Genomic DNA, 20,264 nt, shown 5'->3' with positions numbered 1-20,264 from the left:
TTTTCAAATGAAAGGCATCTATAGAATCTCTCCCGGAAATTCTGAAAAGGTCCTTCTAGTCCCATGTTATTCTATCAGCTATCTAAATATGTTCATAATTGTTATGATTTCATTATATCTGTGATTGTGATGCTAAATCTGTATGTGTTGGTAATTATCATGCTAAGTTTCTTTTTTTAGACCTAATATATTGTTAGGTGCACAGCCAAATTTTTGCCAGCTCAGTCTCTTTGTTAATAATGCTTCTGTATAAAATGTTTTTCTTAGCTCACATGACTTTCTCCAGTTTGCTTTCACTTAGTTAGCTTCCTTTAGATTTAACCATGTGACTGGGGAAATAAGAAAAATGGGCAAGTAATGGAATATTTGCCTCCCAATAAGCAGTCCCATTTGACCCAATCCATAAGGCCAAATAAACCATAGGCTATTCTATTATTCTTGTTAATAAATAGTTTTTCTAAGTGTACCTTCTGTCTCTTCAAATAAATAACACGTAGATCATTTGAACTTATTTCTCTTCCCTGAGGCATCACTAGTACCTGAAATAGCCCATGTCCAAAGTGTGTGCTAAAATACTACTTTTGAAGATACTCTCAGGATTAAATCAATTCCGTGTACCCCCAACCTCAAAAGACTGAATTCCAGGAACATAGAAGACATTCACAACATGACCTTCTACCCCTCAAAGCCTCATCCATCACTTCCCATTCCACATGATGTGTTCTGGTATACTATTAGTCTGTTCAGACCAAGTTGCCTAGCAAACTAAGTGTTTCGTGTGTCCGTGTCTTTACAGCAGCCAGAGACTATCACTTCCCTTTTTCAATCCTTTCAGTGGCTTCCCTTTGTCAGTTGAAGGCATTACAAGGCCCACAAGGGGCTTGTTCTTCTGCCACTCTCCTGCTCCCTTGCTCTATTACCACTGGGCCCTGGATCTCTCACCACTTTGCCCTCAGCTTAATCTGTGTCAGCCACACTGACTGTCTGCTCTTCAACCTCAGGGCCTATCCTAGTCAGCTCAGGCTGCCATAACAAAGTACTACAGACTGGGTGACTTGAATTATAAAAATATATTTTCTCACAGTTCTTGAGGCTCAACGTCCAAGATCAAGGTGCTGGCAGTGTTAGTCCCTGGTGAAAACTCTCTAATTGGCTTACAGATGGCTGTCTTCTCACATGACTTTTCCTCCCTGTACACACACTCTTGGTGTCTCTTCCTCTTCTTACAAGGACAATGTCCTGTTGAATTATGGCCCCACGGTTAGGACCTCATTTAACCTTAATTAACTCCTTGTAGGTCCTGTCTCCAAATACAGTCACACTGGGGTTAGGGTTTCAATGTATGAATTTTAGGGGACATAATTCAGCCCTACACCAGGCAGGTCCTTCCTATGTGTTGCTACCTCTTTTCCCAGATATCCTCATGATTCGTTTTTCAACATCTTCAGTTCTTTATTCAGATGTATTCTTCTCAGGGAGGCCTTTCCCACTCTACTATAAGTTACAGACTTTTCCCTGCTCCTGGCACTCACTATCCCCTTTCTTTATTTTCTCTATGGTGTTCAATGATACTATCACCATTTAATCTATTATGTATTTTACTTATTTATTTCTGTCTCCCCAAACTCCACTAGATTATAAACTACATGATGGTGGAATTTGGCTCAGTTTTGTTCTCTGCCAAACCCTAGCACCTAGAACTGTGCCTGGCACATAGTGGTTTCTGAATAATTAGTTTTTAAAGTGAAATTGGTTTGAATTGGGCATATGTTTCTTCTCCGTGTTTACTCCTACTCAGCCTGAAAAGCTCAAGCCCAACATAACCTGGCCTCTTACAAGAGTAACACTTTGGGTATATTCAGTTTCTACACCTATACCAATATATATTAAAAGATTACATTCCCATGAGCTACCATTTGTATCTACTGTATATTAGGCACCGTACTTTAAATGCATCCTCCCATTTATTGCTCCAACTTTAAAAGATAATCTACAGAGAAAAAGCCAAGACAGAGAGAAGCTAAATGACTCGTCAAGTTTAGAACCCAGGTCTCTCTCTATAACTGAAATCCATCTTCTTAAGACTATAGGCTACTACCCACAGTCACAAATGCTGCTCTGACCTAGCTCAAGGGTCATCTCCAGTGGGCAGCTTTTCACGAACATCTCACTGTCAGGAAGAAGTAAAAGTAGCCAGGAAATATTCACTGAGTTCCCTTTATGTGTTGAGGGAGGCTTGTGTACATGGATTAATAATATCTTGTCTTTGGGAAGCTTACAGTCTGGTTACAAATGTGCTATAAATGGAATATTTTCAGTTATTCTGCAAACTTTGGGATGAATTCTGGAAGTGGATTTTGAGTTCGAATGAAATTTCTGTGTGTTTACTTTTCTTATCAAGAGTGGGGAAACATCTGTTAAAAAATAATCAAATGGCTAAACAATGGCACATAAACTCTCCAATCATAGAAATTTCTTCTAGTTCTGTTTCAGGACTCCATCATGGTCTTCTGTTCTTTAAGTCACAACCTGACCAACAGTGATAGTGATATCAGCAAGCAATTACTTACATGGTGTGAGTTGAGAGATATCTGGAAGGTCTTATCTATACAACCAAAATATTTCTTTTACATAGAGGCTACACCAGAGTTCATCTTGAGTTGTGTTGTTTTTCACTACTCCCCTTTAAAAAAAATTTCCTGAGAATAGTAATCCATTATGTCCTTAACAGTCTTATGAGAAATTAATATATTTCATGATGCTCCTCCTTGATAAGAGGAAGTTCATAATATTTCACCTTGGAGGCCTGGAGAGAGCAGAGGAAGATGTAGGAAGTGCTGAAAGAAAGAAATAAAAGGAAACATTAGATTCAGAAAAGCCAAGTACAAATTTCGCTTGTTTCCTATTTTTGCCTGCCCTTGATTCCACCGTAAGTCATTTGTGACTGGGTAGCTCTCTCCTTCTAGGAGGTGCAGTGGTCCCCTTTGCTTTTCTAAAAGGCTTTTCAACTCAAGATGAACAGTGCTGCCTCTTTGATGAGACCTTTGTATCCTGAGGCTGCTATCTTTTGTTTTTCTTCTAAGGCAGGTCTCTAATGGTATTTTTTAATCTTCAAAGGATCCCCTAGTCTACTAGAAAGTAGGAAATCACAAACTTTCAGGCATTTCCTAAACCAATCAGCTCAGAAAAGAATAATCCCCACTTGGTGCCCCAAAATACAAATAGTGTAGCTTTCGGTTTCAAGAATGGCAAAAGGTTGGAGGAAATTACACAGAGAGCCTTGAAAATTAACTGAAGATCTCTCTGGAGATCCTCTAATTAGAGATGAAAATAATCGCTCACCTGATCGGGTTTTGCTCCATGCCAGGTACTACTCTAAGAACTTTACATGTATATGAGTTCTACTGATCAGTGTGAAGCTTGGACTGAACAAAATGCAGCTTTTGTTTTTCATCATCCCGTTTAACTTTATTCACTGGAGTAATTGACCCCTGTCTTCGGATGGTGATTTGGCTTTAAAATTACAACTCCCAACCGGCTCAGGTCAGAATGCAATGGAAAGCCAGCTTCAACCTCTTACCATTACCCTCTTCCCACACTCTGATTGCTATTTGCTTCCCTCCAAGTAGAAGATGAAAAGGCAGAAAGATTATGGAGCGGGACAGTTCCTACTTGGCTGGTATATTTGCCTTCTCTGGATCTGGGCAGTGGGCAGAGCTGACACTGTTTTTCCTGGATAGGCTCTTCAGAACTCTTGCGGGACTCTGTCTCCCTTCAATTTCCTTCCCCTGCTGGTCCTATCCCTGCACCCTGGAGTTTCTTGCCTATTTCCTCCTTGGCCTCCAGCATCTGGTAGTTTGCTATCTGTCTCTTCCTCTGCAGTCCCTTCATCCCATCCTTGGGGAACCCTGTGCCCACTCCTGGTCCAGAAGACTTGACCAGGAGGCCTATCTACCAGTTCTTGGGTGCACCTGCCTGTCCCAATAATTATGCCCACTGTCTCTGCCACAGAAAATTGAGAGCTTGTTCCTTCTTGGCCCTCTGCACCCCCAAGGTTGAGGCCCCATTATGGCCTACCATTCATCTACATAGCTTTCAAATACCCATTCTCCCTGTCTCCCTATCTCCTGTTCTCTGCAGAGAACACATTTCAAAGGTCCTGGAGTGGGTCCTTAAAATCCCCTCATTAGGCCTGGCCTTGGAAGATGGCAGCTCTTGAGGGTGGAAGGAGGGAAGCTCACAGCAATGGGCCTGTCCTCTCCAAAGAGATTTTTTCCCCAATCTTCTCACCACTCTTCCCTCCCTATCTGTTCTACATCCTGGATATAAAGATTCTATAGCTATTTCCTTCATAATCTGCATGTGTGGAGTGGAAGGAAGTCGTTCTCACTTTAGTTCCCTGATAGCTATTATGTTAAACATATCACATGAGTGAAAATTGAGAAAGGGAGAATTCTATTCTAATATCATAGTACACAGGTATTAATTCATTCGGTCCCCAAAACAATTCTATGAAGTAAGGATTATCCTCATTGTACAGAAGAATAAACTGAGTTGCTGTGGCATTTCTAAATCACCCAGGGTTTACTCAGCAGATAAAGGATGGAGCTAGGATTCAGATTCAGATAGTCTAATTAGAGAGTGCTGCTCTCAAGCAATAGATTATAAACTATTACCTATGGTTCTATATACACGGAGAATTAATTAACACTGAAGTGAGTTGCACTTGACTGAGGAAAAAAATTAGAAAATTACTGTCTTGTAAATTACTATGTTAGACTTTCACGGACCTTACCAAATGGTGGGACTTTATGCAACAAAAATTTGAAATGTAATCAATAAACAAATTAATGCCATTTGTATATAAATATGCTGTAGTGTCTCTAAACCTAAAAAAATCCAACGTCTGATCACTTCAAAATCTTTTCCAGTTACCAGCCCAGGTTTCTGATCACCTCTTTAGTAAAGCACCTCAAAAGACTTTCCTATAATTGTGTACACGTCTGTTTTTTTTTTAAAGATTTTATTTTTTAAGTAATCTCTGTATCCAATGTGGGGCTTGAACTCACAACCCTGAGATCAAGAGTCACATGCTCTACCAACTGAGCCAGCCAGGCACCCCTGTATACTTCTATTCTTATTCATTCTTACATGCATTCCAACAGTTTCCTAGCCACTAATCTACCAAAATGTCTCTAAAAGAAGTTACCCATGACTTGATCTTTTCTTAGCTCTCACTGAGCCTATCAGCAAGTTTTGTGTAGTTGATCCTGCCCTCTCTTGCAATACTTCCTTCTCTTAGCCCCTGGTGCACTAGACTCTGGATTTTCTTCCCACTTCCCTGTCTACTCCTCCACAATGTTCTCTGATATTTCATCTTCCCTTCTTTGATGCTGCAGTCCCTTAATGTTTGGCTCAAAAACCCAACTCTCTATTTGTTCCCTAGATGACCTCATACAGTCTTTAAATATAATCCATTCCCTAATGACTCTCAAATTCATATATCTGGCTTGGATCAATCCCTGAATCAAACTGCAGTATCCTATATCCAACTACTCTAGACATCTGCATTTAGATATCTAATAAGCAACCACAGTGTTAACATACCCCAAACCTATGGATTTACACAAACCCCAGAACCCTCCCACAGCCCTCCCCATTTTAATAAATGAGCATTTCCATTGTTCCATTTTCTCAACCTCCAAGTTTGGACTTGTCTGTGACCCCTCTCGTTCCCTCACATGCCATCTATTATACCAGCAAGTCCTATAATCCCTACCTTGAAAATATCTCAAACAGACTCCTTCTCACCAGCTTCAGCAACACCACCCTAGTCCAGACACTCTTACTGCTTGCCAGTATTAGTATGATATTTTCCTACTGGCTTCCCTGTTTTCTTGCTGGCATCCCAAGCTATTCTTCACATAGAAGTCAGAGGGGTAGTTTTAAGTCAAGTCATGTCAGCCTCTGCACAAAACCCTTCTTGTCTATCTGAGAGGAAACTTCCACATCCATGCATTAGCCTTCTACGTGCCTTCTCCATGCTGTGGTTCCCTACTCCTTCTTCAGCCTTACCTACTTTCAACACCATCCTACCCCACAACCAACATACTGTACTAGCCACATTGGCTTACACATTGTTCCTAGAGCTTACAACCTTGAAGACTTTTGTACTTGCTATTTTCTCTGCCAGCTGCATTCTATCCATAGAGCCACACAGCTAACTCCATTACTTCTTTTATGTCTTTGCTTACATGCCATTTCAAAGGAAATGCATTCCCTTACTACTGTTACGATCTAGTCTGCTCTCTCTTCCTTCATTGTTACTTATTTTTACTTCATATATTAGATATCTATTCATTTATTTATGATGTCGATATAAATTCCGTTAAGAGCAGAAACTTTGTTTTTTTATTGCTGTTTTTCTCCGCCCCATCTGAGAACCCAGAACAGTGTTTGACCCAATATTAAACAGTTACTGATTTTAGGGGACATATGTATGCCCCGTGAATACAAACAGTACAATGGGGTGCTGGGTGGCTCAGTCGAGTAAGCGCCTGCCTTCGACTCAGGTCACAATCTCAGGGTCCTGAGATCAAGCCCCCCCATTGGGCTCCCTGCTCCACGGGGAGCCTGCTTCTCCCTCTCTCCCTGCTCCACGGGGAGCCTGCTTCTCCCTCTCTCCCTGCCTGCAGCTCCCCCTGCGTGTGCTCTCCCTCTCTCTGTCAAATAAATAAATAAAATCTTAAAAACAAAAACAACAACAGTAGAATAAAACATCTTTAAAGTAGCTCAAAGGGAGGAGTCCCGGTCTTTTATTTTAAAATCTGAAAGCTAAGAGTATGCCACCAATTTATTAATAAAAGAAAAATTATTCAGATTACCTGAGTTTGCTTGATGTGTGGCTACAGTTAAAAATTAACATTCTAGATATTTTATTATAATGAGCATTATTCTCCTAAACAGCTTTTCCTGGTTTTGAGAATGTTTTTACTCAGGAGACAAAACATGGAAATTGAAATGAACCTGGGTTTAACTAATATTTGTATAATTGCATGTATAATTGTAAAATTATTGGATAATCTTACTGTAAATAAGCTTCTTAAACATTATTAATTCCATTTGAATACTAATTCATTTTAACAAGGTCTGAACTTTTTATTTCTCGATTGGTTTCGTTCTCTAATTTACATATTATTGAGTGTGTCTAGTTTTTTCTTCATTGCTAGATTAGTATTTGCTGGATCATCTTTCCGTTTTTTTTTTCTCCCAATGTTGCATTCAAGAACAGTATTTAGGAGCACACAGTAATGCCTTCTTAAAATAATGTTACTTTACAAATGTAATACCTTGACAGAACTTGGAGTTTGCAAAATGATGCAAGCTAAATCTTTTTGCTCTATAAAATGTATTTGATTCTCCTTCTCTTCTAAATTCCATGTATCTCCTTTCAATATCTGCTTTCCAGGATGCTTTGCAAGATTGATGGAGACATTAAATCCAAAAACTAAAAGAGAAAAAAATGTAAATGTGAATTTTCAGTTGACTTTAGAGGAGATATATTCCTTAATAGAAACACGCAGGAAACAATGCTAGTGGGCAGTAAATCCCAGATTAATTACACATATTCAATATGCTATGGAACCAATGCGTGTAACTGAACTTTTTTATAAAGCACTATAGTTTTATGATTTTTAACACTAGCCAATAAATTTACAAGCATTAATATTGCAATACGTGATTTTTCCCCTATTACTGGAAGCGAAATTACTGTGCTCTATTACCAGCCTATTAGATCTCTAGTCCCACATTTTTTATTTATTGATTTCTTAAAAATCTGTGCTTTATGTCTTGTGGTACAATCAGCAATACACTTCAATTGTTGGAAGATTTGAAACTGCTAAGTAACAAATCTGTGAATTCACAATGATACTCTAAATGATCCAAGAAATGTCATTTTAAGCAGTAGTATCAGTATGTATTTTGGTTCATTAGCAGAATACACAATGGCTATTTCTAGCATTTTATCAGTCTCTCTGTTTAGCCAGTTTGTATTGCAATGCCTGGCCTGAAGCAATTCTATTTTTAGTTCTAATAGAACAGTCTTAAATTGCTTATTTTCTGTTTACTAAAATCATCCCGTTTGTTACCATGGAAACTATGACAAGTGCTCTAACTATTTTATTAAATGAATTGAAGATAGAGCTGAAGACTGTGAAGGTGCAGCATGTCATTCTTAAGACATATTTTTCATAACATCTGTAAAACCATGGCCGATTTTATAGAAAATATGAAATTAATTATAGATAAGGTCTTCTACATTTCAAATCTGGGAGGCTATTGACATTTAAAAATCTAAATCATAACTAGCACAAAGGCATCCCCAACTTACAAAGAGTCCAAGTTCTAAAAGTGTTTTTGCAAATCAGTTCCTTGGAAATTAGAACATGTTCACCCATAGAAACAATTTCATAAATAAGTAGATCTCTAAGCCCACCCTCAAAAGCTCTTCCACCTATGATGTCTCAATCTATAGCAATATTAGCAATAGTCTTTGTTCTCAGCTCTGGCAATAGGAGCCATGTTTCAGGGATGAGAAAAGAGGAAAGAATTTTCTCACACTTATTTTGTTTTTAATAGTTATGGCATGCATAGGACACCATTTTGGAATATTAGTATCCACTCGTCTTAGGGATGTTGGGCTTCCGACTACTTTCTTCTGTTATTTGCCAGTGCCCCTGGCCTCCAACTCTTGGTCTCTCACTTTCTCACATCTCCCTCTGTACCCAGGTCCAGCTTGCTCCCAACCTGCTCCTCCCTCTGCACTGAACCATCATTCTCCTCAAGACTCAAGATGGTTCCAGCTAGTTAAAAAAAAGTCAAAATATGCTCTATTATCTGACTACTTGAGAACTTTTCCTGAAGGTTTACATTTTAAAAATATAATACTTTTGAACCCAAACAAATCCCTAACCTAAGGTTTCCATCATCATGACTAAAAAAGGAAATATCCAGAGGGTAAAGATGTGAGTAAGCTGCTTTAAGGAAATACTTAGTTCTAGAAGTCAGGTTCAAGAAGTCAGTCAGAATCAATTGATTTAAAAGAAATCAACATCTTGACAGAATTCTCTAAATCTTGGATCTTGGATTTTCTGTTAGAGGATGGATGGCAGTAGTCAATTGTAAACTGAGTCATCTTTTTGTTCATCTCATTTCCAGAAGATTCTAATAAAATATGTCTTATTAACCTCATAATTGTGCTTTAAAAGAGTATCATCTTTTTGGTTAAGGAATCAAATTAACACAATAATATAGACAAAATTTTGTTCTTGTTTTCTAACAGATTACAAACCAAATAAAATCATTATAATTTGGACATTGTGAATTTTGCAGGAAAAAAAGAAAAGAATTATTGGAACATATACAAAGTCAATAACTTACTATTTTATATCTAGGAAATTAAAAGAGAAAAAGGAAATAATTTACTTAGCACTAAAATCAAGATGACACAAAGTTATCTTTACTGTTTATACAGCTATATTTTATATAGATTCAGAATTAATCAAAATATATACAAGAAACCTGAGTTTTTCTACAAAGTTAAAGATTATGCTTTTTTCCCTATACTAACTATTATGGTGGTGGGTGTGAAGACAAATGAGATTTTGATATTCTGTTTTTCCATAAGGTTGTATCTGAATTTGCCTGTAAGGTCTTTATGGCAAAATTTGTACATTTTCATGTAAATATATGTGCAATGAAATATGAAATAAAAGTCAAATTATTTTTGTTAAATTTTAAATCATTTATGATAGAAAATTCTAAAGGTTTATTAGAATTTTAATATTACTGACACTTCAAAATGAAGGCATATTTTTGACCTAACACTCATTTTTCATCTCCTTAGGGTCCACTTTCATTTGTAACACTCACATAATTCCAGTGAAAAACCAAGAGGGCGTGGCTATGATGTTCATCATTAATTTTGAATATGTGACAAATGAGGAAAACGCTGCCTCCCCAGAGAGGGTAAATCCAATATTACCAGTCAAAACTGTAAACCGTAAGTAAAAGGCAACATGTACATAATTCTGCTACTGATATTACTGCTACTAGTAATTTTAATACATTCTTCATTTGAGTGAGTTTTCAAAATATGTTTGCATTATAAGTAAAAAAAAAAAAAAAAGCCATAGCCGCCATTACCCTTTGGTGCCTTACAGAATTGATCAGTTGCTTTTACAGACATTTGACTTGGTTATACCATTGTTAATTCAACCAGTCCCCTACTGATGGACGGTTAGGTTGTTTCCAAATTTTGGCCATTACAAACAATGCCAGAATGAATTGAGTACATGTATGTATAATTTTGGAAAATTATTTTCAGGGTAAGAGTTTGTAAGTGGGATTCCTGGGTCAAAGGGTAAATGCATATGCAATTTTTTTAGATACTACTAAACTCCCCTCCTAGGGTTTGAACCATTTTACACTACCACCAGCAATGTATTAGCTCTTCTCCCCAAAGCCATGCTAACAGAATGACTCTGTCTTCTCGGTATTTGTCATTATGATAGGTGAGAAGTAGTACCTCAATTAGTTTTAGTTTACATTTCTTTTGTAATGAGGTTTACATTATGAATGTTGGTTCAGATATTTAAGCACTAGGATATTTCTTTTTCTGTCAACTGTCCATTTCTTGTATACATTTTTTTGTCTTTTTTTTTTTTCAAATGGTAAAATAAGTGGCACATCTCTTCCCAGCAAATATTTTTTGTCTTTTTCCTGATTTTTGTCATGCAAAGGTTTTATTGTTGTTGTTTATTTGTTTATAGTGCAGCTAAATTTATCAAGCTTTTCTTTGTTGAGTTTGAATTTTTTTTTTTATTCTTATGTTAATCCCCATACATTACATCATTAGTTTTAGATGAAGTGTTCCATGATTCATTGTTTGTGCACAACACCCAGTGCTCCATGCAGAACGTGCCCTCCTCAATACCCACCACCAGGCTAACCCATCCTCCCACCCCCCTCCCCTCTAGAACCCTGTTTGTTTTTCAGAGTCCATCGTCTCTCATGGTTCGTCTACCCCTCCGATTTCCCCCGCTTCATTCTTCCCCTCCCGCTACCTTCTTCTTCTTCTTCTTCTTCTTCTTCTTCTTCTTCTTCTTCTTCTTCTTCTTCTTCTTCTTCTTTTTTTTCTCAACATATATTGCATTATTTGTTTCAGAGGTACAGATCTGAGATTCAACAGTCTTGCACAATTCACAGCGCTTACCAGAGCACATACCCTCCCCAGTGTCTATCACCCAGTCACCGCATCCCTCCCACCCCACCCCCCACTCCAACAACACTCAGTTTGATTCCTGCGATTAAGAATTCCTCATATCAGTGAGATCATATGATACATGTCTTTCTCTTTTTGACTTATTTCATGTTGAGTTTGAATTTTTGAGTCACCATTAGAAAAGCTTTTACCGGGGCGCCTGGGTGGCTCAGTTGGTTAAGCGACTGCCTTCGACTCAGGTCATGATCCTGGAGTCCCAGGATCGAGTCCCAGGATCGAGTCCCACATCGGGCTCCCTGCTCGGCGGGGAGTCTGCTTCTCCCTCTGACCCTCCTCCCTCTCATGCTCTCTGTCTGTCATTCTCTCTCTCAAATAAATAAATAAAACCTTTTTAAAAGAAAAGCTTTTACCATTCCAAGGTTGTAAAAATTATTTTCATAGAACTTGTACAGCTTTAGAATCTCTGATACATTTTAAGTTTAGCTTCGTTTATGTTGGTTTATATATATAATATATATTATATTGGTTTATATGTATCTGTGTATATATATGTGTATATATACACACATATATATATACACCTTGGTTTAGCAAAGTATATATTTAATTTATCATTTTATCAATGGCTCTCCAGTTGTTCTAACATTATTTATTAGAAAGTCTATCTTTTCAGCAATAATTTGGGATGCCACCATTATCACATACTAAAACTTCCTTATGTGCTTGAGTATATTTCTGGACTCTCTATTCTGTTTCGTTGGCTTATTTATCATTCAGAAACACACTGTTTTAAATATACAATTAATCTCTGATATGACATGCTCCCTTTGACATTAATTTTCAGGGGTTTGAGGCTATTTCTTGCTAAGCATTCTGTAGGAACTCTAGAAACAACTTGTTGAGATAAGGAAAAATTATTTTGTTTTTTTACTGGATTTGCATTAATTTTAAAATTAGTTTGAGGAATATTAACATCTTTATGATGTTGAGTCATTCTATACAAGAATATTACATGTATTTTCACTTTTATTTTTTTTTAAAGATTTTATTTATTTATTTGAGACAGAGCGAATGAGAGACAGAGAGCATGAGAGGGAGGAGGGTCAGAGGGAGAAGCAGACTCCCTGCCGAGCAGGGAGCCCGATGTGGGACTCGATCCCGGGACTCCAGGACCATGACCTGAGCCGAAGGCAGTCGCTTAACCAACTGAGCCACCCAGGCGCCCTAAAATTTTTAATTTTTTTTAAGTAGGCTCCACACCCAGTGTGGAGCCCAACGTGGGGCTTGAACTCATGACCCTGAGATCAAGACCTGATCGAGCTGAGATCAAGAGTGGAACGCTTAACTGCCTGAGCCACCCAGGCGCCCCTATTTTCACTTTTAATTCTAGTTTTTGTGTCTTTCAGGAGTGTTCACAATTTTTTCTTACTCTTTAGTTTGCTACTTAGCTAGCATTTAACTTTTTGTTATTGCTGAGATTATAAATAGGATCATCTCTTTCATTGTATCTTCTGATCATTTTTAAGGCTAGTGATTTTTTTCTGAGTATGTTAATTTTATATCCTACTATCTTAGTGAGTTACTTTAGTTTCCAGTTGACTCTCATGAATTTTTCAAGTAGAGATTGTTTTACATTTTCCTTTCCAATTCTGATATATCTAATAGTTTTCTCTTGTTTTATTGTGCTAGCTATTACCTCCAACATATTATTCAAAAGAAATTGATGGTAAACAGCATGCCTTGTTCCTGGTTTTTGTATGCATGGCAAGGGGTTTTCATTAATTCAAATGATAGCATTTGGGTTGAGTTGTATGTGTTTTATACTTTTAAGGCTTTCCATTAACTTATATTTATTAAGAATGGTGTTAAAATTCATAAATTGCCTTTTCAGCACCTGTGGAAATGAGTGTGCTATCCTTTTTATTTTTATGATACATTTTATTAATGGGGTTACTAACATCTCTGAAAGGAGTCACATATGATTATGATGTATTTCATTTTGTATTATGCTGTTGGATTCTCTTTATCTAAAATTAATTTAGGATTTTTACATCAGTATTCATTAGGGAGACTGACCTGTAATTTGTGTGCGTGTGTGTGTATATGTGCAATTTCATCAGGTATTGATATCAATGTTATAATTCCTTCAGAAAATAATTTGGAAATTCTTTTCTATTTTCTATGCTAAAGAACTATCAAATAGTTTGGGGATTATCTGAACTTTAAAAGTTAAGTATGATTCTCCTGTGAAATCATCCAGGTCTGATACTTATTTGTGGAGTAGCTTTTTGACAAATTTCTTTCTTTTTTCTACTGAGATTGGACTATTCAAGTTGTCCATCTCAACTAGTATCAGTTTTGCAAGTGTTTTTTCTCAAGAATTTTATGTAGATTTTAAAAATTTATTTTAATAGTATTATGCAAAGTAGTCTTTTATGATTTTTTTAAGATTTTCTTGGTTCTATTTCCTTGTTATATATTTAAACCACTTTTTAGTCTTTGTTTTGGTTGTGCTTTTTTTTATATATTCTGGGAGTTAGGTTTTCCTTTGTTTCTTATAAGAAAAAAATGATACTTCTCTTTTAATTTATAATTATAATAGGTACTTATATTTACTGATATAACTACTATGGTTTTTCTTAGTACTAACATGTTCTATGTTAAATATACTCTCTTAAAGCATGTCATTATGTTATCTTCTCTTTGCTTTTTTAAAAAGTTTAACTGTGTGGTTTGGGGTTTGTTTTATCCTGTTTTTGCTTTTATTTTGGTATTTGAAAGTATTTGTAGTTTTTTTCTGGTAGCAGTCTTTATAAGAAAATTTTATATAATGTCCATAATCTTTCCTCTTTTTCCTCAGACACTGTATTTTGATTTCTTACTATGAACAAGAATAAAATTAGCCTGTAATTCTTTTCCTCCCCTTTCCACCATGCAATTTTAGTTAATAATATCTGTTCTAATTCTTATCTTTGCACTCCTAAGAATGGTCCTCTATCATTCCGTTTGTCAATTTAAATTATATTATTTGATTCCTAATTTTTACCAGCAAGATACTTGATGAACTTATTCTATATTTCCTTCTCCTCTCATTTTATTTTGTTGCAGTATTTCTAGCTTGTCAGAGGCTGTGATATTCACATTCTTCTCACTTTTGTTTTGGTCTTAAATTTCTAGTGAAATATATTCAATCCTCAACACTAGTCTCCATCCCCACCCCCCCAAAGAAGTGATGTTTTTCCAAGGCTGCTAACTGAGGTCTTGCGCACTTTCAAGTCACTTTCTGTAGTCTCTTTAGTAACCAGTGCTCTGACCATTCAGGTCACACATCTGCTCTCAGTATTTCTTACATAGTGTGGAGTCCTCTTCATCTGTGGATAAACTGTATTTGACTGTGTTCCATCCCTCTGAGAAGACCTTTGTACTCCCCTTTTCTTCACTAGGTTTTGGCCCAACTCTATTGCAGTGTGCTTTCCTGAACTAATTCTGGTGGTCTTAGGAATTTATTTCCCTGCCTATATGTAAATTAAAGTATGTAATGTCTCTGTCTCTAATTACTCTTTAGGCATAGTTTATGGATATTTTTACTTGTCTCATTTATTGATCTCTATGGTTTTTAGGAAGATCCATGAAGAAATTGGAATTTAGGTATCTGTTATTGTCTGTGGGGAGTTGGAAGTCTTGTCACAAAACTTTAATATTTGAAAAAAGAAATTTCCTGTATATAAATTCACATAGAAAACTATATCATTAAACCTAAGTTGCATACTAATACTAATACTAATACTCAGTTGCATACCAGCTGAGAATTTTTCATAGTATCAGTTACTTCTTTAGGTATGTCCAAATGACAGTATGATATTCTGTTAAAGCAATATTGGGAGAACTATATTAATGTGATATGATACCAATATACTGAATATCTTATTCTGAACAATATCACACTTGGGGGACAACTCTTTATCAAAATCACCAATGTGTCAGTCTCCCAGGTGACATATTTAAAAACAAAATTGAAGTACTTAAAAAAAATTATTGTAATACCAAAGTCTTGTTCCTTTAAGTTGATAACTATTTTTATTTCTTTATATCTCCCACTAACCAATTCAGTCATTATTGAATGATTCCTGGGAGTATACTTTAGGTAATGTCAGCTTGTATCTTGGTCATGAATGCCAGTAAGACCTTTTGTTTTGGGGGAATGCCTGATTTTATTTCTTCATTGTCTTCACAAATTCTTTATTTTCCCATAGAATAGTTATCTTGCATGGTCCATCAAATTGGATGGTAGTGAAAAAGGGAGTTGTGTATCAGCAGCGTAGCAAAAAAAGGAGGGGGGGATTTTTTTTAAAAAAGTATTCATTTCAAACTGAAGTACAAATGGAGAATCGAAACTTTGATTCCTTGAATGGAAGATAATCTATATAGTAGCTTCCCAGGATGTAACACATAATCTATGCAATTTTACACTGTGATTAAAATAGCATCTCATGTGTAAGCCTTAGCAAATTCAGTAGGATTGCTTTTTATTTTGTGAATATGAGTGGTTTCCCTACACTGCAGCTGTCACTCCTATACAGAGTCATTGGGGAAAGTATAAATATGCAGATAAAATTGTTTCCAGAGAATTACAAAGGACTATTGTTTACAACCAGTATATTAGATTTGATTATACCCTTCCGTCATTTTATACTCTGGAATTTCCTTGACTTGATGTCAATTTTTGAAACGTTGATTGTTAAATTGAGCAGAAAAGTTAAAGAGAGACAAATTACACTTGGTAGCTTCTGATACTATCCAAATTCTACTTTGTATTATTTGCGATTTTGGGGAAAATCCTGCTGATTATTTTTCTTTAAGTACAATTTTACTATCTGTGTAAAATAATGGTATTAGCTATTTCAAACATTGTAGTTCCAGTGGTGACCACCAAAACTAACAAAAAAAGAAATAAGAGAAAATCAAATATTGATACACTTCTTTTTTTGCCAAAACATCTTAACCTTCAAAATGCCTAATTTCTTATCTAAATAAGAAATATGTAAGTGGGTGGGGGTGGGTGTGCAAGCCCCCAAGTGTCAGGATTTAAGTAGAGTAATGGAGACAAGGCTACCATTTGTTTGAGAAGATGTGGGTTTCTGTAAATATAACTGCCTCTCCTGAAATGAAGACAGAATAAAGGGAAAAAAGGTGAAGTGACAACACAAGAACTACAGATGAGAAGGTGAAATATTAAACTGAGAATTAATAGAAAAGAAGCTAAATGCACAATAGAAAAGATGTATCATAAAAAGGGACTATGATTAATTGGGCTGAGAAAATTCTAGAGACTTGTTTTGCATCGAATAAAGTGGTAAATCATTTCTCAGTATAAATATCTAATTTCTGGTCAGGAACCCTACACAACTAAAGTGAGTAGCTTTCTCTGGGAAAAACTAATTTCTCACAAACTTATTCTCTGTTGAAGATAATAGAACCAGCCACAAATAGATGTCTTATGTCCCCTGGGATGAAGCAAGTACAGGAGAGAGTATTATATTAATAAGTGTATCAAATTGATAAATAATGCATAATTGAGTCAATTAATTGCTACAAAAAATATAAATGCCAAATAAAATATGTAATTAAGCCTTCTCTCATTGATGTTTTTTTTAAAAACCCTAACATCTGAAGAATGGAAATGATATCAAATGGAAGAGAAAATTATACCTTTCCTACCAACTAAATGGGGGCCACATCTAAAAGAACTAATAGAATGGTGAAAATGTGTTCTCTTTTTTTTTTCTGCTCTAATATCTGTTGCTATGAAATATTTGCACAATGTGGAAGACAACCAAATTATGTGTTTTTGCTAATCAAGTTTAAGAGACTTTCACTTTATTATTTTAAATAAAATATATTTAAGTTTCATTTTAAATTATTTATAAGTATGTTTGAGTTTTATATATCTTCTATTTTATGGCAGGGGTCTAGGATCACCAGTCTGACTCTCTCTCATGTGCACACACATGTATGCACACACACACACACACATTTGGTTTTTTAAAAATTTTTCATGGGATTTATGGGGACTTCAATTAAACAAAAATTTCTTGATTTAATAATATACATCCAAACAGAAAACGAATGCATTGTACATTTTTATTTTAAAATTGAAGAGTCAGTTTGAGTCATTATAAAAGTTGATCTTAAGCTCACATCCCCAAGTAAACTTTAATTAATAACATTTTTACTCCTCAGATCGGTTTAAGATAGTTTTTGTTTAAATTTAAGTCTAGTTAATTTACTCTTGCCATCAGTGTCAAAAATCTATGAAATATTCTCATTTTACTAAACTTGAAATATTTCTCAACAAGAAAAGAAGCCCACATTGTTTCTTTTATTTACAGAAAAATTGTGAACTTTATTGTTTATTAATTTATAAATGATTATACTGCAAGTCAAAACTATATATGAGATCTTATTTTTTTTTTTCAGATCTTTCAACTTCTCCCCTTAGCAAGTATTTCAAACTTTTGTCAGGCTTCTCGTGACTCTTAACCTCAAATTCACTCATTTGTCCCCACAGATACCCTCACCTCCACACCTCAGAGCAAGGGGGAAGGTGTGGGCAGGAACTCCTTTAACAAGCCCACCCTCAATAAAGATGTCCCAACAACGTTAACCAAGGCTCAGATTCTACTTGCCAACCCATTCTCTCCTCCATCCCTTCAAAACCTGTCCTCCCCAATCCCAGCCCCCGCCCCCAATATTTTCTAATGGCTCTTTTCCCTTTGCTCACACTCATGCTGCTGAGAGTAGCCTGTACTTCAACAGACACATTGTTTATATCACATATTTTCTCAAAGTTTTAATTAGTCAAGTTTGTTGCCATCATTTAAAAATTGGAAGATTACACATAAAATGAAACTCTGGCTTTTTTGGAAAAATCTGAGTATCTGACTACATGTTGGCAATAAGCTGAAACAGAATACTGGCCACACCTTTCAATGGGGTGTGGACTCTCCTTTTGGCCGCAATCTTCACCTGTCCTTATTGTCTGTTTCTAGCTGGCTTTCATCATTTATGTTGTCTCTTCCTATAGGCATTTGGATTTTCCATATCTACTCACTTGTTTTCCTTATTTCCTTCATTTCTCTGTCCACCAGAACTGAACTCTGTTGTGTTCTGTATGTTGCCCTCTAGGTTGAGTATGCCTTGTTAAATCTGATTCTCTTCTCTCCATTCTTTTATGTACCACGACACCATACTCCTTTGTTTCTTTTGATCTCTGTGGCAGCTAATTTGGTACCATTTTCCTATTCCTCTTACTCTACTCTTAAACGCTATTTGTTTCTCCCCCAGTAGCAGCTTTTTTTATTCTTCTCCTTAGGCATCTTCTCTATACACCCTGGTTGGGCAAACTCATCCATGACCTACAGGGTAAATATCCATTCACAAATCAGTATCTCCAGCCCATACCTTTCTCTAGACTTTCCTTATTACCTAGGACTTCATATATTCAACTGCCCACTGGACATCTCCTTTAGGAGATTTTTAAATTTCTGGAAAACTTAGCATTTCAGGCTAAGACTTATCTTTCCATCTCCAACTGCCATCCACCCATTCCATCAAAAAATCTTGCTCTTTATACATCCTGAATAGTGTCATCCAAGCCACCACAGCTGGAAACATGGGGTTATGCTAAACTTCTCCTTCTCTCTAATCCTCTCTTCTCCCAAACAAAGAGTGATCAAATTCTATTAAGGACACTGTGTGGGTATCTCTCTCACACAGCCCATTGTAATTGCCTAGTAGGTCTCCAACACATCTTTCATGGGCTGATGCAATGGTCTCATAACCAATATCCCTGCTTTCAGCATCTTTTGCTCAGGATCAAATGTCACACTACTGTACATCAAATTATAATGCTCAACTTTTTATGTCCTTTAAATGGTTCTTTGTTACTAACAAGATAAAACTCCAAAGCCCTGTGCATTATACAAAATACCTGTGGAATGACCTCTGATACTTCCCTAGCCTTGTATCCCATCAATTCCCCCCCTTCACATCCCATATTTCAGTGGTGGTTCCCTGAAACCACCACATGCTTTATATCACCTTGTTTGTATAACATGACATGCCCTCTGTTAGAATGTTTTTATCCTTCCAGGATACTTTCTCTAAAGAACTCTTCATCTGTGAAGCATTCCTAACTTGCCCCCCAAAATTTACCTGTTCCTGCCTTTGTGACATCATGGTACCTCATACCTGTCTTTACTACAACATTGATCATATATGTTTGCCTAGTGGACAAGTTACATAAATGACTGAAGAAGGCCATGAATAAAAATAGAAGAGTGAAATCTGTGGAAAACTGGGAAAAAAACCTACCTTATTTAAAGTGGCCAAGAGCCCTTCAGTTCTAGTTCATAGCAGGGATGTATTTTCTTCCATGCATACCCAACCTTTTGCAAATAATAAATATCCAAAACATTTTTGTAGGATATGAAAGCAAATGAATAACTTATTTTTATTGAGTAATTAGGTGTTTTGTATTTTTTTTTTAATTTTCCTACTGAATGAGCATTAGCCAATGATTCTCCAAGTGTGGGACCATCAGCATCACCTTGCAACATGTTTGAAATGCAAGTTCTTGGACCTTACACCAGAACAACTGATTCAGAAACACAGAAATTCAGCAATCTGTGTTTTAACAAACGCTTCAGGTCGTTCTGATAGCCACGAAAGTTTGAGAACTATTGGTATAAGTTAATGTTTACATAAAACTATAAAAATAAATTTTAAATGAAATTAAATGTAAAAATATAATAACGTTAAATTTTTATAGTCTCTTCTTCTTACAGTTCTTTTCAAAAATGAACTTTTTAATCTAATTTAATCTAATCTATTAAGGTGTGACAAAGGAGATTCCATCATCTTTGAAGTGATTAAAATTATAGTCTCCAAATGAAAAGAGAATTTCTACTTTTATGCTTAC

The 20,264-nt window shown here is 36.0% G+C and overlaps 1 protein-coding gene across 2 annotated transcripts in view; it reads left to right on the top strand.

Moving 5' to 3' along the window:
* The window catches only part of KCNH7 (potassium voltage-gated channel subfamily H member 7), a 474,108-nt gene that overhangs the window by 313,493 nt on the left and 140,351 nt on the right, over window positions 1-20,264 (top strand). For both annotated transcript variants that reach the window (XM_045867425.2, XM_045867426.2), the window contains exon 3: window positions 9,908-10,063. In XM_045867425.2, coding sequence (XP_045723381.1) covers window positions 9,908-10,063 — 156 coding nt within the window. The remainder of the gene's footprint in view (window positions 1-9,907; window positions 10,064-20,264) is intronic.

This window comes from Mirounga angustirostris, unplaced genomic scaffold (genome assembly GCF_029215605.1).
Source record: "Mirounga angustirostris isolate CCGP_5_RB_7025 unplaced genomic scaffold, mMirAng1.0.hap1 SCAF_3, whole genome shotgun sequence".
Taxonomy (NCBI): domain Eukaryota; kingdom Metazoa; phylum Chordata; class Mammalia; order Carnivora; family Phocidae; genus Mirounga; species Mirounga angustirostris.
Note: the sequence above shows the minus strand (reverse complement) of the source record. Positions and strands in the feature narration are given on the sequence as shown.